The sequence below is a fragment of the Phaseolus vulgaris genome, chromosome 3 (assembly GCF_051622355.1).
Source record: "Phaseolus vulgaris cultivar YP4 chromosome 3, ASM5162235v1, whole genome shotgun sequence".
Lineage (NCBI taxonomy): Eukaryota > Viridiplantae > Streptophyta > Magnoliopsida > Fabales > Fabaceae > Phaseolus > Phaseolus vulgaris.
Genome location: NC_143500.1, coordinates 52,668,545 through 52,685,666, shown reverse-complemented (window position 1 = coordinate 52,685,666; position 17,122 = coordinate 52,668,545). Strand labels below are relative to the sequence as shown.

The window sequence follows — 17,122 nt, the reverse complement described above, 5'->3', positions numbered from 1 at the left end:
ATCAATGGACTTTCCAAATATTGAAAAATGGAGGTTAATAATTTAGGCCTTGCACTAAGTTAACTTATAGTTTTTCTCTAATTTAATTCCTCTGCACTTTGAATCTATCTTTCCTGAAACTTCTCTGATTTTGTAGTAATCCTTTGTCGACACTAATACTAAAAAACTACATTCTTTAGTTTTTATTGAAAGAAACTCTTTCAGGTCTTATTTCTTTCATAAATTAAATTTAGTGAAATTAAAAATATAGTAATAAATTAAAACTAAAATCAAACTCACCACAAGGAAAAAAAATTAACAATCTTGATGGTTATTTTGAACATCTTTTCCTTTGAACTTTCACCAACTCACCTGTGAACATAGTAACTGTTGTTTGTATGAGGTACATTATGTGTTGAATTTTTGTGTAGAATAGAAATGATTGAATCCGAAGATAGAGTTTTAACTCATTTTGTAGATGCCATGAAGCATGATTACTAGCCAAAGAAAAAAAAAATCATCCTTTGAGTGTTTCTCCCTCCATCCCAACAAATGACTTCCTGCACCATCATTCTCAGAAAAGATCATTTCAACCCTTTTAAAAATGATTTTCAGATTATTCTTTCCATAATATTTCTAGAACATACTTTTCAGAACACAGAACATACTTTTCAGAACACATTTTATGAATTCCGAATTTACCATTATGAAAATTAAGAAAATGTGTTATGGAAATAATATTCCAAAATAGTCTTTTGCCTTTTGGATTTCTTCCGAAAATATACTTTGGAACCAGAATATCCAAAATTATCAAGGATAATTCTGGTATTACAAATAATGTAGGGTGCAGGAAGAAATACCATCATCCTTTGGAATATTTAGCACAAAATTTTGTCATATCTGTTGTCTTGTACTAAACAAAGTCTCCCAGATATTTAAGTACAGATCATCAATTTAGTCCATAAAAATAACAATGAAAAGCAACACTATCATTTTTAGATTATGGAAACTAAAAATGTATTTTAAACTTTATATTTCCAAATAATTTTAAATCATATAATTTAAAATATATTCATAATATATAGTTTAAATATATAAGTGGTGAGAAAGAAACAAGGGAAGTGCTGAAAGAAAGAGTCACACCTATTACTCCACTGAAAAAAAAAAGTAATCTCAAGTAATTGTCACATTTATTAAGTAAACTAGATCAAAATTTAGCTACCATGATTGTCACTAATTTACATATTTAAAAATCAAAGTGGTCATTCAGAAAAAGAATCATGAGCTTTCACTCTGCAATCTCATCCACTATGTGCTACTCTGAGTCACTGTCCAAGTTTTCCATTCCTTTCAAGCCTCTGCGTTTTTGCTGCATATCCAAGATAAACCCAACATATCAGTATATTATAATGCACACTACATAATAACATCACATATTCCACCATTCTGAATTAACCAAGATATATAATAATAGAGAAATATTCGATTTAGTCCTTAAAGTCAAGAATATTTTTTAAATTTAGTCCCTAAAATTATCAAACACCAATAGTTTGATTCTTATTGTTGAAATTTCATAAACTAAAACAAAATTGTTTGGTAGTTTCAAGAACTAAAACTATCATATTCATATGATAATTTGAGTGAAAAAGTAATATTTTTTTTTTTTAATTTCAAGAACTAAATGTCCCTAATGTCTCAGTATCCTAAGCTGAAGCAAAAAGTAAGGGTTACCTTTTTCATGGACTTCTTCTCCCTAACCTCATATCTGCTCTTTGTCAGTTCTGATAGCCACATCCCAGGGAAACAACACTGTAAACCAATAATAATATCACAAGAAATCAATTTTTCATTTGTTCTAGTTCATAAATTAGACAAGCATAGAATTGAAGTCAGGAAAAAGAAACCAAATATATACATTTTTTTAATTTTATTTCATTTTGTGCAAATTAGAAGTGTTTATTGGTATACCTGTAGAATCCTGTCCACATTCTTTGCTCTCTTCTTTGGTCTTTGAGGGATTTTTGTCCCCTTCATAGCAAGAAAGTCATCTTCTTTCTCCTTTCTTGAGAGAGCAATGTATATTCTTGGCCACTGAATTACCTCAACAGTGAGCTTGCTTCCATTGGCAGCAAGGGATGAGGAAGCAGGAGTAGTGGCAACACCACCTTCCTGTTCAGATTGCACTGAGGCTGAATCCCCTTGACTATTATTCAGTCTCTCAGAGGCTTGTTGTGTTGTGGAAAATGCACTTGGCTTTTGGAACTTTGCTGATCCAGAAGAAGGCACCCTTCTGCTACTTCTTTCCATGCCAGAAGAAGACAGTTTTGGTGCAGCAGATCTAGAGACAACTGGGTTACTCCCCTGACTGTTTCTTGGAGGTGACTCACTTCCACCTAAAGAGGGATCTTCCAAATTCCTGCCTCCAGACAGAGAAAAGATCCAGGGTTAGATAAATGAAAGGGCACAATCTAATTTTGATGACTGCTTTTTTAGCATAACTAGGGATGTACATGATTGACTACTAGTAAAATGAAGGACCAAGAAACTTGACTATCTAGTTTGAATTTGAAGCAGAACTAATCAAGTTCTAAAACAAGTCTAGATCCACTATAATGTAGATTCAGAAACAAAAACAAATAGGTGGAAATTGAACACTATTTTAAGAAAGCCACCTTTTAAGGTTGGGAAAACAGTAGAAACAAGGTGTTGTGGGACTATATGTGTGTCAATAAGAAAAGGAGTGGCATAAAAAAACAGAAGTTTTGCCTAGATATAAATGCTATATCTAATCTCACTTTGTAACTTCGATGTTCGTTGTCAGGACAAGATAAAAGGGGAAACAAAGTACAATCCAAGGGACAATAAGGGATCCAAGAAAGTTGCAAAGAATTAGGTCATTTTGGAATGACAAAATGGGGAGAGGAAATAGTCTACTTTGGCACTTCAACAAGGTTGAGATTAGACAAGCTTGATCCAAACTCAAAGGTCATTAAATCACAAAATGCTTATTCACGACAAACCTCAAAAAATAGTGATACTAAGAAAGAAGATAGATAGATAGATAGATAAGTAGGCAGAAGAAAATGTGTGGTTTTACAAGACATTATTAATTACCACACCTATTTAAGAATGTAAGGATACAATGAGAGTGTTGATACCTAGGGCTGTGCTTTCTACCTCTGCCGCTGGAGGCAGTAGAAGAAACAAGTGGTGGTGGTGGTGGTGGCGGCATGGAGAAGTTGGGAGGAACAGAGTGTGAGATTCTTCTGCTGTTGGTCTGAACAGAAGATGATGAGTCTTCAATGGCAGCCCTGGAGAGCCTTGATCTCTTTCTGTGGCCCCACTTCAGGAGCACATCACCACCACTTGGACTAGTGCTGGTGCTCATGCTGTGACTGCTCTCTGTTGTTGTCTGAGGAGAATCAAAAGGGGACATGCTGGGGTTCTTCTATATAGATATGCTTTATGATCTTGGCCTTCAGATGATGATATGAATCTGAAACCTTTGCTCTCAAAACCACCACAACAAGGAGATGCACAAGATGCTGCTGCTTCTGTTGCTATTTCTAACTCAACTTTGCATTTGTATTATTATAATTATTCTTGGTCTTGCATGTGCTACCCACAATGTTCCCTTTTCTTCTATTTCCCATCCCTTTGAGGGGAAAATTTTCAAACAATAAAAAGTAAAAATCTGCATATCAATAAGAGCACCATTAATAAGTCAGTTCCAGAGAATAATTAAGTAAAGCAATTTCACATATTCAAGATCATCATGTAGATATAACTCAACACCAAGATCAATGGATTTTCTTTAGTTTTTGTTTCATGAAAAATTGAAGAAAAAAAGAAAATTTGGTACAAATATTATTGCATTGACAATGAAGTAGGGACTCTATGTATGTACCTGATTGAAGTAAAGAGAACTACAATTGACAGCATGAAAATGAAAAGAAAAGAAAAGAGATCTAAATGTGATGTGAATAATAGAAGATTTAAGAGAAGGTAGAACTCATCATTCTGTTCCTTTCCCCAAATAATGATTATGATTGAAAAAAAGGTTACAAAACAGAACAGAGCATACTTTGAGTTATGCTAAAAAAACAGATAAAGCCGCAACTGCGTGTGAACGTATTTATACATAGCATAAGTATATTTTTTTATTTAAATTATAAATAAAAATATTAGTAAAATATGTCCAATGATATAAAAACAAATTTTATATCATTTAAAAAGGAATAAATTTTATGAATTTTGCATATCTTCATATCTGCGATATTTTGTAGAAAACACTAAGATAAAAGATTCAACTTTGCAATTTGATTATGATTTAAACAGTTGAAGAAACTAATTCAAAAATATTTACAATATTGATGAGAAAAAACAAATTAAAAATAATCATAAAATTATTTTCTTCCATATAATGCGAGATAATAAAACTAAGTTTTAATTTATTGAAATTGATTATGTTTAAGCTTAATTGTCTTTTTGATTCCTATATTAAAGACCAATAATCAATTTGATTTAGTGTTTTTTTAAAAAATCAATTTTAATTTTAAAAAATATATAATTTGTGAATTAACATCTAATTAAACATCAATCTCTTTCTTTCATTTATTTTCTCCCACCATAACCGTTGACTCAAAGAAAAATCATTGAAAATAAAAACTTACAAACAATAATAAAATCTCATAAGAAGCAATGTTTTTTCATAAATTGTAAACAAGTTTTAGAGATTTTTTAAAATAATACATATCTTCGTCGTTAAGAGTAAATATTATTAATGATAAACACTATATTTTATTAAATAAAAAAACATATTAGAAAGGATAAAAAAAATTGAAATAAAAAACTTAAATTATTTAAATTAGAATATATTATCCCTATGTTCACCAATTCAAAATATATATACTTGTATATTAAAACGAATCCGGCAGTCACATGTACATGCCGATTTTATATCCCATAACAACACTAACAAATATAAACATGCAGCCAAATAATTAAAAATGAAATTGATTTTATCTAAAACTAAAAAGAAAATATTAAATGAAAACTAATTTTTAAAGTCAAAATAATTAGTTACTATTTGAAAAAATTAAAAACATTTTATAAAGTAAAAAAGTATTGATATTTAAATTAATTTTTATTATTAATAAAAATTTATAAAATAATTTTTAAATTATATATCATTTTTAATTATCAAGATTTTAGTTACTTACTAATTTATATTCTAAATTAATTTCTATTAGTATTTTAAAAACCAATTTAAAATCTAAAAAATTAGTAACTAAAACCTAAATAACTAATTCAAATACCAATTTAAAAACTATTTTATAATTTTTTATTAATAATAAAAATTACTTTAAACATAATATATTTTAGTCTCTAAATTAATATATAATTTAATTAATATAGTGTAATTATTTTTATCTCTATATTTTATCATTATTTATTGATTTTTTTATAGTGTAAGCTGTTCCATCCAGGTACTTCACCAAGTTTTTCCTATGCTTCTGCACATAATTAAATAGGTGAGTCAAGTTCTTGATTGTCTTCAGCACATTCACATGCATAGATGCCTTAATTCTTTTCTGAAACTTGAGATTATCCTCAGAACAGCAAGAGAACGTTAATCAGACCCAGATGGTTGACTTACTCTAATCTGTTCTCAGAATTGCAAAAGTTGTCTGCTTCCAAAAGCAGACTTCTCTGACAAAGCACACTTGCAAATTTTATTTTCATCTACATAGCAGTAAATAACTATAGAAGGATTTACAAAAATTTCCTATTGCATCGTTCAATTCACTGGCTTTTCAGCAACTTCAGCTCAACCACAATAAAGGAATGCCTCATATGTTGCACTAATGAATCACAATGTAGATAGCTTCTTCCTTTTTGGGTTTGTCTTGCCTGAAGAATCCCCAGAATCTCGTCTCTTCTTGCTTTTCTTGTCATCAGGGTTATCATTAGGGTTAACAGCTGCACCCTCATCGACCTTATCTTGCTCTTCTAGTGCATCTTTTACAAAAGCTTTTAACCTCCATAGAGTGTAGTCACTCTGTGTAATGATGAAAACATGTTGTGTAACTAGAAATATGCTAGCAGAATAACTAAAATAATTTGGATAGATAGAATAGACAAAATTTAAAATTAGAAGACAATTGACACTGTGAACTAGCAAGGAATAATAGTATTGACCTGAGCATCTAAGTCAAGGTCCACCTCATCAGCAGTAGGTTGGAAGATTGGGTTAGTCTCAGCAACTACATCCAATGCCCTATAGAGGTTTTCTAAAGTCAATTTGCCTAGAGTTACACCAAGCATTTTCTTCTCTTGAGTAGACAGTTTCCTGCAGTGTCATTAGCAACAGTAAGCAATGTAAAATATGCTTTTCATAACGACCAGAGAAAAAACTAGATACTATCATAAAACAAGTATTTGGAGCTCCAGACTCAAAAACAACACAATGGACCAAATGATAAATGATTTTTACACAAACCTGCACTTTTGAACCACCATTTCTTTGAGACTCTTTAACTGCATATCGACCTCATAAAGCTGAAATAATAGGTAGTTCATAACAAAATATGTGATGTACTCCTATGTGGCACCAAATTAATGATTTTCCCGGAAAAACAAAACATTAGCAAACAATAACCAACCTCAGTGCTTATATCCTTAGCCTTATTGGCATATGTTGTCTCCTGAGCAAGCTGAATGTCTAACTGTGCCTGTGCTTCTTCCTCTATTTGTCTCTTTTCCTACCATATGCAAATATATAAAAGTAATATTACATAGGAGAAGTTGAGATGATTGATTTTGGTCTTATGACTTATTTTTGGGCATAGAGATCACTCAAAAGAAGAATGAGATATTTTTCTTGTAAAAAAAAATATGCAAATGAGATCCTAGAAACATTTCAACTGCATGAATGTGGAAAAATGAACAATCCGATTAATCAAAAGGAGAAGCTTGTCAAGGAGTTTAGAGTGTATACCTAGTTATATTTTGTATGTACTCTTTAGAGTTGTTAGCAATTACTAACAACCATATCTTTTGTCACGAGTGGTTACCTAAGTAGTTACCTATAAATACTCTTGAAAACTTCTTATTTCAGTAATGAAGAATGAATACAATTCAATTTGTTACAAATTTTTCTATTGTTTAGTTCCTTTCACACGGTATCAAGAGCCAATTTTTCGTTGTTTCCTCTTTTCGAATTCTAGGTTTACTCAACGCAAGTTTCTCTTCGCAAATTCCTTATCACGAGTTTCTCTTCTCATCGTCTTTTCTTTGCAATGTCTTCTTCTCTATGATATCTTCTATTTTCATGGCTCCAGCATCACTGTCCTTTCCAACCTCCATTGCTGAAAAGCTTGATGACTCAAATTATCTCCATTAGCATCAACATGTTGAACTAGTGATAAAATTGCAAAAGCTACAACATACACTTGATCGCATTAATCCAAAGTACAAAGTGTGAGAAGTTCAAGACCAAGCGTTACTTGTTTGGCTTCAATATACACTCTCTAAGTCGATTTTGTCTTCTTGAGTCCTTGGGTTGAGTCACTCCTACGAGATTTGGGAGAAGATTCATGAAAATTGGTTTTCAAACAAAACCTCGTGCACGCTATTGTCATGTGCATAGTCCGACTTGATTCCAAATCAATGGAACATTATCTTCTCAAGATTAAGAGTTTTGTTTTGTTGATGAATTAGTTGGTGTTGGAGTTCTAGTTCATTATGAAGAATATGTTGATACAATTCTTGAAGGACTTTTGTTTGATTATGCACAAGTTGTTTCGGTTATTGAAAGCAAAAAGCGTACGTTAGCGATGTGGGTATTCCCAACACTTCCCCTCCACAGATGTTTGCTGAACCAACCTAGATGAGTTATAGGCTTTGATACCATGATAGATTTCAGCTTAAACCAATTGGCATTAAGTGATGTTACCCAACAAATAAATAAGTCGCACTCCAAGACTTAAGGCAAGCAATGTGGGACTTCCAAATACTTATAACCACCAGGTTGCCCACAACCCCTCTAAAATTTGTCATTCCTTATACTATTTTTAATAAATATCCAGATTTTCATTTTTTCAAATCCTTTGGTTGTGCTTGCCTTTATTGATACCCAATCACTGGCATTTCTATTACTTTGATCTGATTTAATAGATTTCAACCAAACTTCATACAACTTTTTCCCTTAAACAACTTGATCATTTAGATTATTTTCTTGGCCTTGAAATGAAATATTTACCCGATCAATCTGTTTCTATGACTTGGAAAATATACTCAAGACTTGCTTCACAAATCACATATGGAAGAAGCTCATTCCACTGCTACCCCTATGGTTTCTAATTGCAAATTATCCAATAAGAGAGTTACTACTCATTCTAGTACCGAGGCTGAGGACAAAAGTTTGGCTCAAACTTCTACTGAATTAACATGTATTTCTACTTTGCTCACAGAATTGCAAAGAGGATGGAACCGATAAAGTTGATGAAATGAAACTCATTGTAGAAGCTTGAGGGTGTCTAACGTGTCTTACATCTACAAAGGCCTGACATCTTATTTCCTGTTAGCTTGGATACATGCATTGTGCTAGTGAACTGCACTTGAAGGCAGCAAAGACAGTAGAAAGGTACATCAATGAAACTGTCAATTATGGAGTCAAATACTACATGGTACAAGAATTTAAATTATATGGCTTTTCTGGCAGTGACTGGGCAGGTAGCTTGGATGATATGAAGAGTGCTTCAGAGTACTATTTCAGTATGAGTTCAGGTTTTTTTTTCTTGGTGTTCAAAGAAGCAAAAGGTTGTAGCTCAATCCACAGCAGAAGCTGAATTTCTAGCTGTAAATCAAGCTATCTGGTTAAGAAATATTCTAGCAGATTTGGAACTGAAGCAGGAGTAAAGCACACACGTTTTTGTCAATAATCAAGCAACTTTTTCAACCTCACACAATCTTGTGATTCATGGGAAGGCAAAGCACATTAGTGTCAAGCTATTTTACTTAAGAGAAGTGTAAGAAATTGGAAATGTAAGTCTGGCTTATTGTAAAACTGAAGATCAAGCTGCTGATGTGTTTACAAAGTCTTTTTCACTATGCAAGTTTTGAATTTTTGAGGAAGATGCTGGGAGTTTGCAGACTCCAAGACAAGGAAGAGTGTTGAGAATGTGCCTTTGCAATTCTTTCAAAGTAGTTTTAGTATGAATAAATCAAATTAGTTATTCTGCTGTCAGTGGATTAGTTAGTTTCTGGTTTTATTTTCCCATTATCAATAACAGTTCCTAAATCATGGAGCATGATCCTTCTTTTCAGTTGTTTGAATGTATTTAAATGTCATATTCAATTAAAGAAAATATGCTTCTGCAGTAGTAAAAAAACTGAGTGGTGTTGCCTTCTCTGCTATTTCTCTCTTGTACCTTTTCTTTATCCAAAATTCAAAACAACCTACATCAAAAGAAAGACCTTCCAATAAAGTTATACTACTATACAAAGACAAGACTATGCGACCGTTATGTTAAGAACTTCCTAAGACCAAATGAAGAACATGACAAAGTTATGTGAAGAACATAACGCTCCAGGAACACATGAAAAACATGGCAAAGTTATGTAAAAATAATAACTTCCAAAGGTTCGACTCAAGGTTATGTTAACATAACCCAAAACCTGTATGAAGAAAATGGTGGGTCGCATAAGCAGAGTTATTGCTAAAGATTATGCAAAAGATGCACACAGTTTGAAAGAGCTTATAATCCAAGAACAACAAATGAAATGTGGAGAAATATCGTAAAGGATACTGCTCCTAGGATGATACAGCAAGTCTATGAAGAACATTGCTCGTTCGCAAAGTTGTCTACTTAATACTAACATAAGCTTATTTAATACTGTCATTTTTGTTTGAGCATTTCACGGTTGTGTACAAGCATAATATCAAAGTATCAGGCAAAGAAAAAAAAAGGAAGATGAAGTAGACATTTATCTAGTATATTAAAGAGGAAGTTGTGTGCATACAAAAGAAATGTACAAATAACCCTAAGGGAATGCTAGAGGAAATAAATTTTCTTAATCAACATTGAACCAAAACCTACCCCATAACATTGTGTCAGCATCAACATCTACTGCCTCATAGCCTCATGTTTTGTCCTTGTAGTATACTATGAGGCAGTCAGTTCTAATCAAAAGTTCTTGGGGGAAACAATACTACTTATAGGGTTTGTCCAGAACTAGTAAAAGGGCTAGTGCACAACCAGCTCATGTGGGTGTGTCAAGGCTACGAAGCATGGTGGGATGTCAAGATCCACTTGCAATATATGAGACTCAAGTCTCACATTCAAAGTATGGAACTTTAGTGAGGGATTTATAAGGCCTTGACCTCTACAAATACAACAACTAGCTTTAGTAGTATGGTTTTCCCAATATTGTGATTAGAAAGCTTCATTTCAAAAATTAAGGAAACTATATCTGAAAACAATTTACCTCTTCAGCGACTTTAGGTAAAAGTTGCAACCATTTTTCCTCAAACCTTTCTAGTAAGGTCTTTGCCATAACATGGACATCATGTTTTTCATTGTTGTATTTCATTGCATTCTTGAATATCAACCTTACATCGGCGTATATCTCCCGGACATTATTATATCCTGTGCCTTCCTTAGCTTCCATTTTACTTTTGATTGTACTGAAATCCATGGGCTTATCAATAACCTAGGGGAAGAAAAAATTAAGCAAATTCGTTTGAGATATAATCAAAGACAAGGAGCAAAAATATTATTGTTATAAAAGATAGATGGTCAATTAGTGAAATCACTGTCACCACTTGCTGAACGGAGACCAAATGAATATTTAAACCTTTTTTCAGTAAAGATTTCTCGTGCATATTTGCTTATATGTGGGGCAAAAGATAAAAATATAGGTTAAACTGAGAGAAAAGCTTTAAAACAAATAAAAGGCCTTACCTCATAATAGTCATGAAGCCTGAGACCTTCTACATCAACAGGATCCATGAATGGCCAAGCCCATTTATGCTGAGTTATCTGCAAAACTACAAAATGTATCATTATTGAGTTTTCAAAGGAATTTGTAGGGTTAATATATATATATGTATGTATGTATATATGTATGTATGTATATATGTATATATGTATGTATATATATATATATATATATATATGTATGTGTGTGTGTATATATATATATATATGTATGTGTGTGTGTATATATATATATTCAACAGAAAAGGGAGAATTCATTTTAACCATCAGTCAACATGCCATTTCTAAGCTTTTAAAAGTAAATTAAATCCAAAAAACTAAGCCTTTTAGCAATGTCTTCACTATAAATAAAATAAAATTGAGTACGAAATAGACAATATTTTTTAACTATAAATTGAAAATTGGAGATTTCCAAGTAATGAATTAGGAATGGTTTTCTAAGAGAAAGTGTGACCATGAAATGGGAGGAAAGAAGGTAAGATTCTGGACTTAGTGTAACAGAGGAAATCCTAATTACAATTAATCAGTCAGATATTCAGGAGTAGACATGCTTATGGATGTTATACAGGATATATCAGCAAGCAGCATGACAAGTGTATATGGGTGAACAAAAATTGAGTATAAGCCAGCAATACAAATTTCAATACAAGCCCCTTCCAACCAACAAGTATAAAATAACTAGTGAATGAAATTTAACAAATAAGAAGTGATTGTCCATGGAAGAAGGTAAAACAAGGGCAATGCCTCTTAGCCACTCACTCAAAACAACCATATGTTTTCCCACTAGACAGGATCAGATACATGAATCCAATGCACCATAATGCTCAATTAAAAACTTGGTTTAGTGTTCAAAGGTAATAGAAAGTGTAAGGTGGTTGACATTAAAAATAGGATTGAGTTCCAACTTAAGTTCAAGGTTCGACTTTAGCGATACTGAAAGTGTTCAGTACACTTTGTTCAGAAGGTAAGCTAAAAATTACATTTTGTCAGAGCATCAACTCAAATGGATAAAACATTTTCTAACAGATGGCAACAGAAACCTCAAGTTCAATTCTTGATTTTAACTATAAAAGGAAATCCAAATACAAGGAGACTTGGGAAAAACTACATTCATAAAAATTACTAAAAAAATGTTACAAAATATTTGTGCTTGCCTGACGCAATATTGTGGAAAATTGGCGCATAAGCTCTTGCATTCTCCTTGCAGCAGCAGCTTCAGTATGTGATGCATCTTGCAGTGGCTTTTTGGTGCCAGTAGGATGCTTCTCCTTGCCCTTCTCTTTTACAAGTGAACCACCTTTAGAATTATTACCTTGAACGTTATCAGTGGATTCATAGAACTGTTCAACCTCAGTCACTTGCTTCTCAAGCTGTACAAGATACAACAAGATTGTTTTTTTCAACTTGGAATTTCGTAGTAAAAAGATTAACAATAAGCCCACAACTTCATGGCAGTAAATTTGAACTTAGCACAAAAAACTTAAATTAAACTGTTTAGAGTCTTATCAAGCATTGATAATTATACATATTCCTTCACTTACATATCAGCTAGGTAGTAAGTGTGATGCAGAGAAAAAACAGGAGCACCAACTTCTTCATAAATTTACGGTTAAAGACTATTAAAAATGGCAGCAAGAACAAAGCATAGAGTCTAGGTTATTAAACAATTCAGATCTATAAATAACTGTATAACAGATCAAAACAAAGTCATAATTCAAATTAGGTTAAATCATTGTGGTCTCATTATAAGTCAGGCCCAAAAGAAAAATCCCATCGAATTAAGGCCACCCACTACCCATTAAAAGGCTACATAATAGTCATTTGCAATTTAATTTAATAAAAATCACAACTAAAGGGAAAGAAAATTCCTCATAAAAAGAAAACACCAGTCTTGGGGATACCCCAAAAAAGAGCCTACCCCCCCAAAAAATCATTACATGACCCAACTATATTGTTATTTATTTAGATGGTTTATAACTTTCTCTTGATAAAAAAGGCATCCATTAGGAATATATTTTCAACAAATGTTTTATAAGATGATGATATGATTGGAGATCTTTCATTTATAGTGAGTACAAACATCACCTTCCAAATTTGTTTGCGAGATTGAATTAGGCTTAATAGTATAATTTCCAAGAGATATAAATACTTGTATATTACATCTTATCTTTCCACAGCAGTATCTTGAAACAGAATGTTTGAGAGACATTGTCTTTTATGCATATGCACCATATCTTACATTATGAGTGCATTTGCAGAGGAGGTAATTGAGGACTAATTATACAACTGTAGTTATAATATTAAGTGCTAGTGAATCTAGATCAGTACAGGGTTAACTTTGAGTCTAAGTTAACTCAGATTCCTCAAAAAATTCAGATGATCAAACCATCACCTAATTTTTCATTAATAAACTTGCTACTATAAATAGTGGCAGAGGGAATGGGGTGACCCATCGGTACCATGGTCACTTCCACATTTTAGCTTTTCTTAATATACTTATGAAAAATGTTTCGGCACTCACCATGCTAGTATTTTCATAAATTTATGAATAGCTTTTGAACGGTAAAAGATTTACCGGTGCCTGAGGGTGCTCGCACAAAGAAAAATCCTCATGTATTTTTTAACTTGTTAATTTAAATCCTTCTCATCTCATGTAAGTTGCACTTAATTCGACGCAGCTTATTTCCATTTGTGAAACCCTTCTCTCTCTAAACTTCATTGAGAGAATGACAAGTACTATACATCCAAATACCTATTGTGTTAGCTTTTCATGGCTCCTTTCCTACCATCCCAGAAGAAGAAACAAATTCAATTTGCAGGTTGTTTTGCTTTTGGTTGCACATTTGTGAGCTTATGGTCTGGTTGAGTATACTTTCCATAAACACTTCTAAGAGAAAAAATAAAATAAAATTATTACTTAAAACTAGTTTATACATAACTTAAATTCTGATTTTGAAGAAGCTAATATGAGAAAGACTTTGCATAAGTTAATTTAGCTCATGAAAAAACAAATTTTAACTAATGGAAAAGTTTATTTCCTTTTTCCTTGTTTATTGTCTTCTACCACAAGTCCATGAAAACGTGCCCTTGTTCTCCTTTACTTTGTTCTGTAACATAGCGAGTATCCACAGCAAGTAAAGGCCTCACTCTAAAATCTATACTTATTAAGTACACTACATTAGTTATATGTAAAAAAATATTGCATAAACTAGGCATGTGGTAGTTACAATTTTCTCTACATGTTGACATGCTCTTCAATCCTACCCCTTCAACTAAACCCCATCGTAAGCCACAATTAAGCAACGGTTTGTTAGATTTGATTTCCAGTGAAGTTTCTAGGGTGATCTAATTCAGAGTCCTAACGAGAAAAACAAAAAATGCCCAAAAAATAAAAATTAAAACTTTGAAAGAGGAAGTGTTAGGAAGAAGAAATTGGAGTACCTTGTTGACTCTGGTAAGAATTTGATGGATAGAAACCCTGAAAGGTTCCAAATAATCATGAGGTTGAGGCTGAGACAGAGGAGGATCGGCGTCCATCATAAACAACGTTTGAGACAAAGTTGGTGCTAAACTCGATTTGCGTGCCTCTTTCTGTGCAGTGATTATGCTTCATCACAAACTTTTCCCTTCAATTTTCGTTTCTCTTCTCTCATTCTTCTTCTACTGTTTTCTTCTTCTACTGTTTCTTCTTCTATTATTTATGACTATTGATTTTTATTAATTGTACTTATTTATTATTTAATTAAAGTTTACTTATTTATTATTAATTGTAAATGGAACTTTTTTTTCTCAAAACAAGGATATAATTAATTTTAGCTTAGATGTGTTTATTATGTTTAGATAAATATTGTTAATATTATTTCAAAAATACATTAATATGATTTCTGTTTAATTTATAAGAAGATACAAGAAAATTATAATTTGACAAAAATTGTTAAATTAATATAATAACTTCGTTTAAAATGTAATTCATGATCATATGTTATAATCTATAATTTATTATCAAATTATTTCTTAAAATTATATTTGAATGAAAAAATAGTTTCACAAAACTTATTAATAAGACTCGTGATATTTGACATGTTTAAATTTAGTATACAAATCTCATTTTTTAATTGGAAAAATTGTTATTGCACTTTTACCTTTTTAAATTCATATGTGAAAAAATATGAAATTATTTATTTATATTTAATTTTAAAATTTAAATAAGTTTTTAATATGAATTATATTTCCTAAATTAATTACTTCATAATTAATCTATCTTCCCATTTTAATTTATATTTATTCTTATTAAAATTCAACCTAGATAATTTTAGTAATGGATTATATTAAATAGTTAATTTAACTTTTTTCTATCACATCAGTCTAATTTACTATAAAATTTTCACTCATTATTATCTTTTTTTTTAAATTTTTTTCATTTCAAACAATTTCATTTTTTCATTGTCTTTCTTTCTTTATTTTTCTTTGTTCTCATCCTAATTAAAACAAATCTCCAATCAAACTTATATTTAATAGTATAATTTTAAAAATATGTTAATAAACTAAATAGATTCAATGCTAATTTTTTTATATGATATATTATGCATAGTATGATTAATTTATACAGTTAATTTTACCAAAATTATATTTGAACAATTTCTAACAATTAGTCCATTAATTAGCAATTGATAAAATTTTATTTTATATAATTGACAAATTGATTTTATACATTTTTTAACCATTCATTTTATCAAAACTATTCACTTTCCGTAGCATAATTAACTCACTTTGAAATATTACACAATAATATCCTTTAATGTAAAGTTTCCAAAGGCATTACACCAATATTTTCTTAAATTCTTTCGATTTCTTCATTTTTAACAATATGAAATTATCCAACACGGTTTAAAATGATGAATATCGTAACATGACACAAGATATTAAATGCAAAATGTCAGTGTAAATGTATTAAATTATATTTTTTCTAAACTTTTTCACTTGTTTTTTTTAACGAAAACTAAAAGCTTTTATAAACTAATTTTAAATAATAAAAAATTACATCAATAACTTCATAACTCAAGACTTATCATAACTTAGAAATGTTCAATTAAAAAATCTATCATACTCACTACTCACAACAAATTTTTTTTACTAGAATTTCAAGTTTCTTTTACAAATAATTGTTAAGTTTTATGTTATTATCGGATTCAGATTAGAACACGAACAAATTCAATTTGTATTTTTCTCTATCTCTTACTCTTTATGGGATTTTCTCAATTTCTCAAGATTACAAGCAACAATAATATAAGGTCACGACTTCATGATTAGACGAACGGAAAGTGAGTGTATCTACAAAGATTATTTAATGTTTAAATCAATTTAACATTTAGTTGTTATAAATGTCTCTTTACCTACCGAACTAAATGTAATATTATTTATACTAATAAGTAATAGGTTTATTGGATCAATATGTCTCAACTTTTCTCTAACTTATAACCCATGGTAACTTGAAAGTGTAGAGATTCCAAAAAATAATTTCATTACATGTATTTAATCATTATTTATTGAGATATAATGGAATAAACCGAAAAATTAATTGGTGAACTAGTTTACTCACTTTATCATATATTATTTCCATAGTAATCTTTAACCTCTTATACTTACTAGTATTCTTTCTAAAATAATCTCTTAAAGGCTTTGTATTTTCACAAGTATTATTTATAGAGTAGTAATTTCCAACAAGACATAAAGATTTTGACTAAGTTTACTTGGTTAAAAAAAATACGAAGTTGAATACTCATTGTAAATTGTTTACAAAGAAGATACTGTGTTCAGAGTAAAACTTATTCAAAGCTAGAAAGTTTATTGTTCTTTGTTTAACATTCATGCTTATTTTCTTTTTCTCTTCGAATATTAGTTGTTAAAAGACCTTGAATCCTTGAAACTTGGTCTTTGTTTGAAGTCAACAAGAGGTATCATATACTTCCTTGCAAATATAAAATAAAATTAATTTGTTATCATACATTAATTGTAATTTAATACATTTTACTAATTTTCTTGATTTATGAGATAAAATATTCTCCTTATCTTTCTTTTATCAGTATATTATATCTCTCACTTTTGACAAAAATAAAGAAATCCAAGTGATATGATTTATT

At 30.8% G+C, this 17,122-nt stretch overlaps 2 protein-coding genes across 3 annotated transcripts; both read right to left on the bottom strand.

Moving 5' to 3' along the window:
• Positions 1-1,104: 1,104 nt before the first annotated feature.
• LOC137808570 (Serine/Threonine-kinase, putative (DUF1639)) lies at positions 1,105-4,088 on the bottom strand. Of its 2 annotated transcripts, none has more exons than XM_068609743.2 (5): positions 3,887-4,088; positions 3,138-3,673; positions 1,948-2,395; positions 1,711-1,788; positions 1,105-1,348 (listed from the first exon to the last, which is right to left on the bottom strand). In XM_068609743.2, exons 2-5 carry the CDS (start codon positions 3,413-3,415, stop codon positions 1,295-1,297), a joined length of 858 nt encoding a protein of 285 aa, XP_068465844.2. In that variant the 5' UTR covers positions 3,416-3,673; positions 3,887-4,088; the 3' UTR covers positions 1,105-1,294. The 2 variants fall into 2 exon arrangements, with proteins under 2 accessions (XP_068465844.2, XP_090155961.1); XM_090299835.1 differs by having other exon boundaries at positions 1,948-2,399; positions 3,887-4,048.
• A 1,438-nt stretch (positions 4,089-5,526) lies between these two features.
• LOC137808568 (transcription factor GTE1) lies at positions 5,527-14,688 on the bottom strand. Its single transcript, XM_068609742.2, has 8 exons — positions 14,424-14,688; positions 12,137-12,352; positions 10,947-11,024; positions 10,471-10,695; positions 6,645-6,743; positions 6,482-6,540; positions 6,181-6,331; positions 5,527-6,040 (listed from the first exon to the last, which is right to left on the bottom strand). Exons 1-8 carry the CDS (start codon positions 14,520-14,522, stop codon positions 5,852-5,854), a joined length of 1,116 nt encoding a protein of 371 aa, XP_068465843.2. The 5' UTR covers positions 14,523-14,688; the 3' UTR covers positions 5,527-5,851.
• Between the last annotated feature and the right edge of the window lie 2,434 nt (positions 14,689-17,122).

Coding starts and splice junctions, on each gene's coding strand:
- LOC137808570 (XM_068609743.2), bottom strand. CDS start 3,415: ATGTCCCCTTTTGATTCTCCTCAGACAACAACAGAGAGCAGTCACAGC. Junction 2,396..3,137: donor GGTAGAAAGCACAGCCCTAG/GTATCAACACTC, acceptor GTCTGGAGGCAG/GAATTTGGAAGATCCCTCTT. Junction 1,789..1,947: donor ATGTGGACAGGATTCTACAG/GTATACCAATAA, acceptor ATTGGTTTACAG/TGTTGTTTCCCTGGGATGTG.
- LOC137808568 (XM_068609742.2), bottom strand. CDS start 14,522: ATGATGGACGCCGATCCTCCTCTGTCTCAGCCTCAACCTCATGATTAT. Junction 12,353..14,423: donor TTCTTACCAGAGTCAACAAG/GTACTCCAATTT, acceptor TATCTTGTACAG/CTTGAGAAGCAAGTGACTGA. Junction 6,541..6,644: donor CTAAGGATATAAGCACTGAG/GTTGGTTATTGT, acceptor CTATTATTTCAG/CTTTATGAGGTCGATATGCA.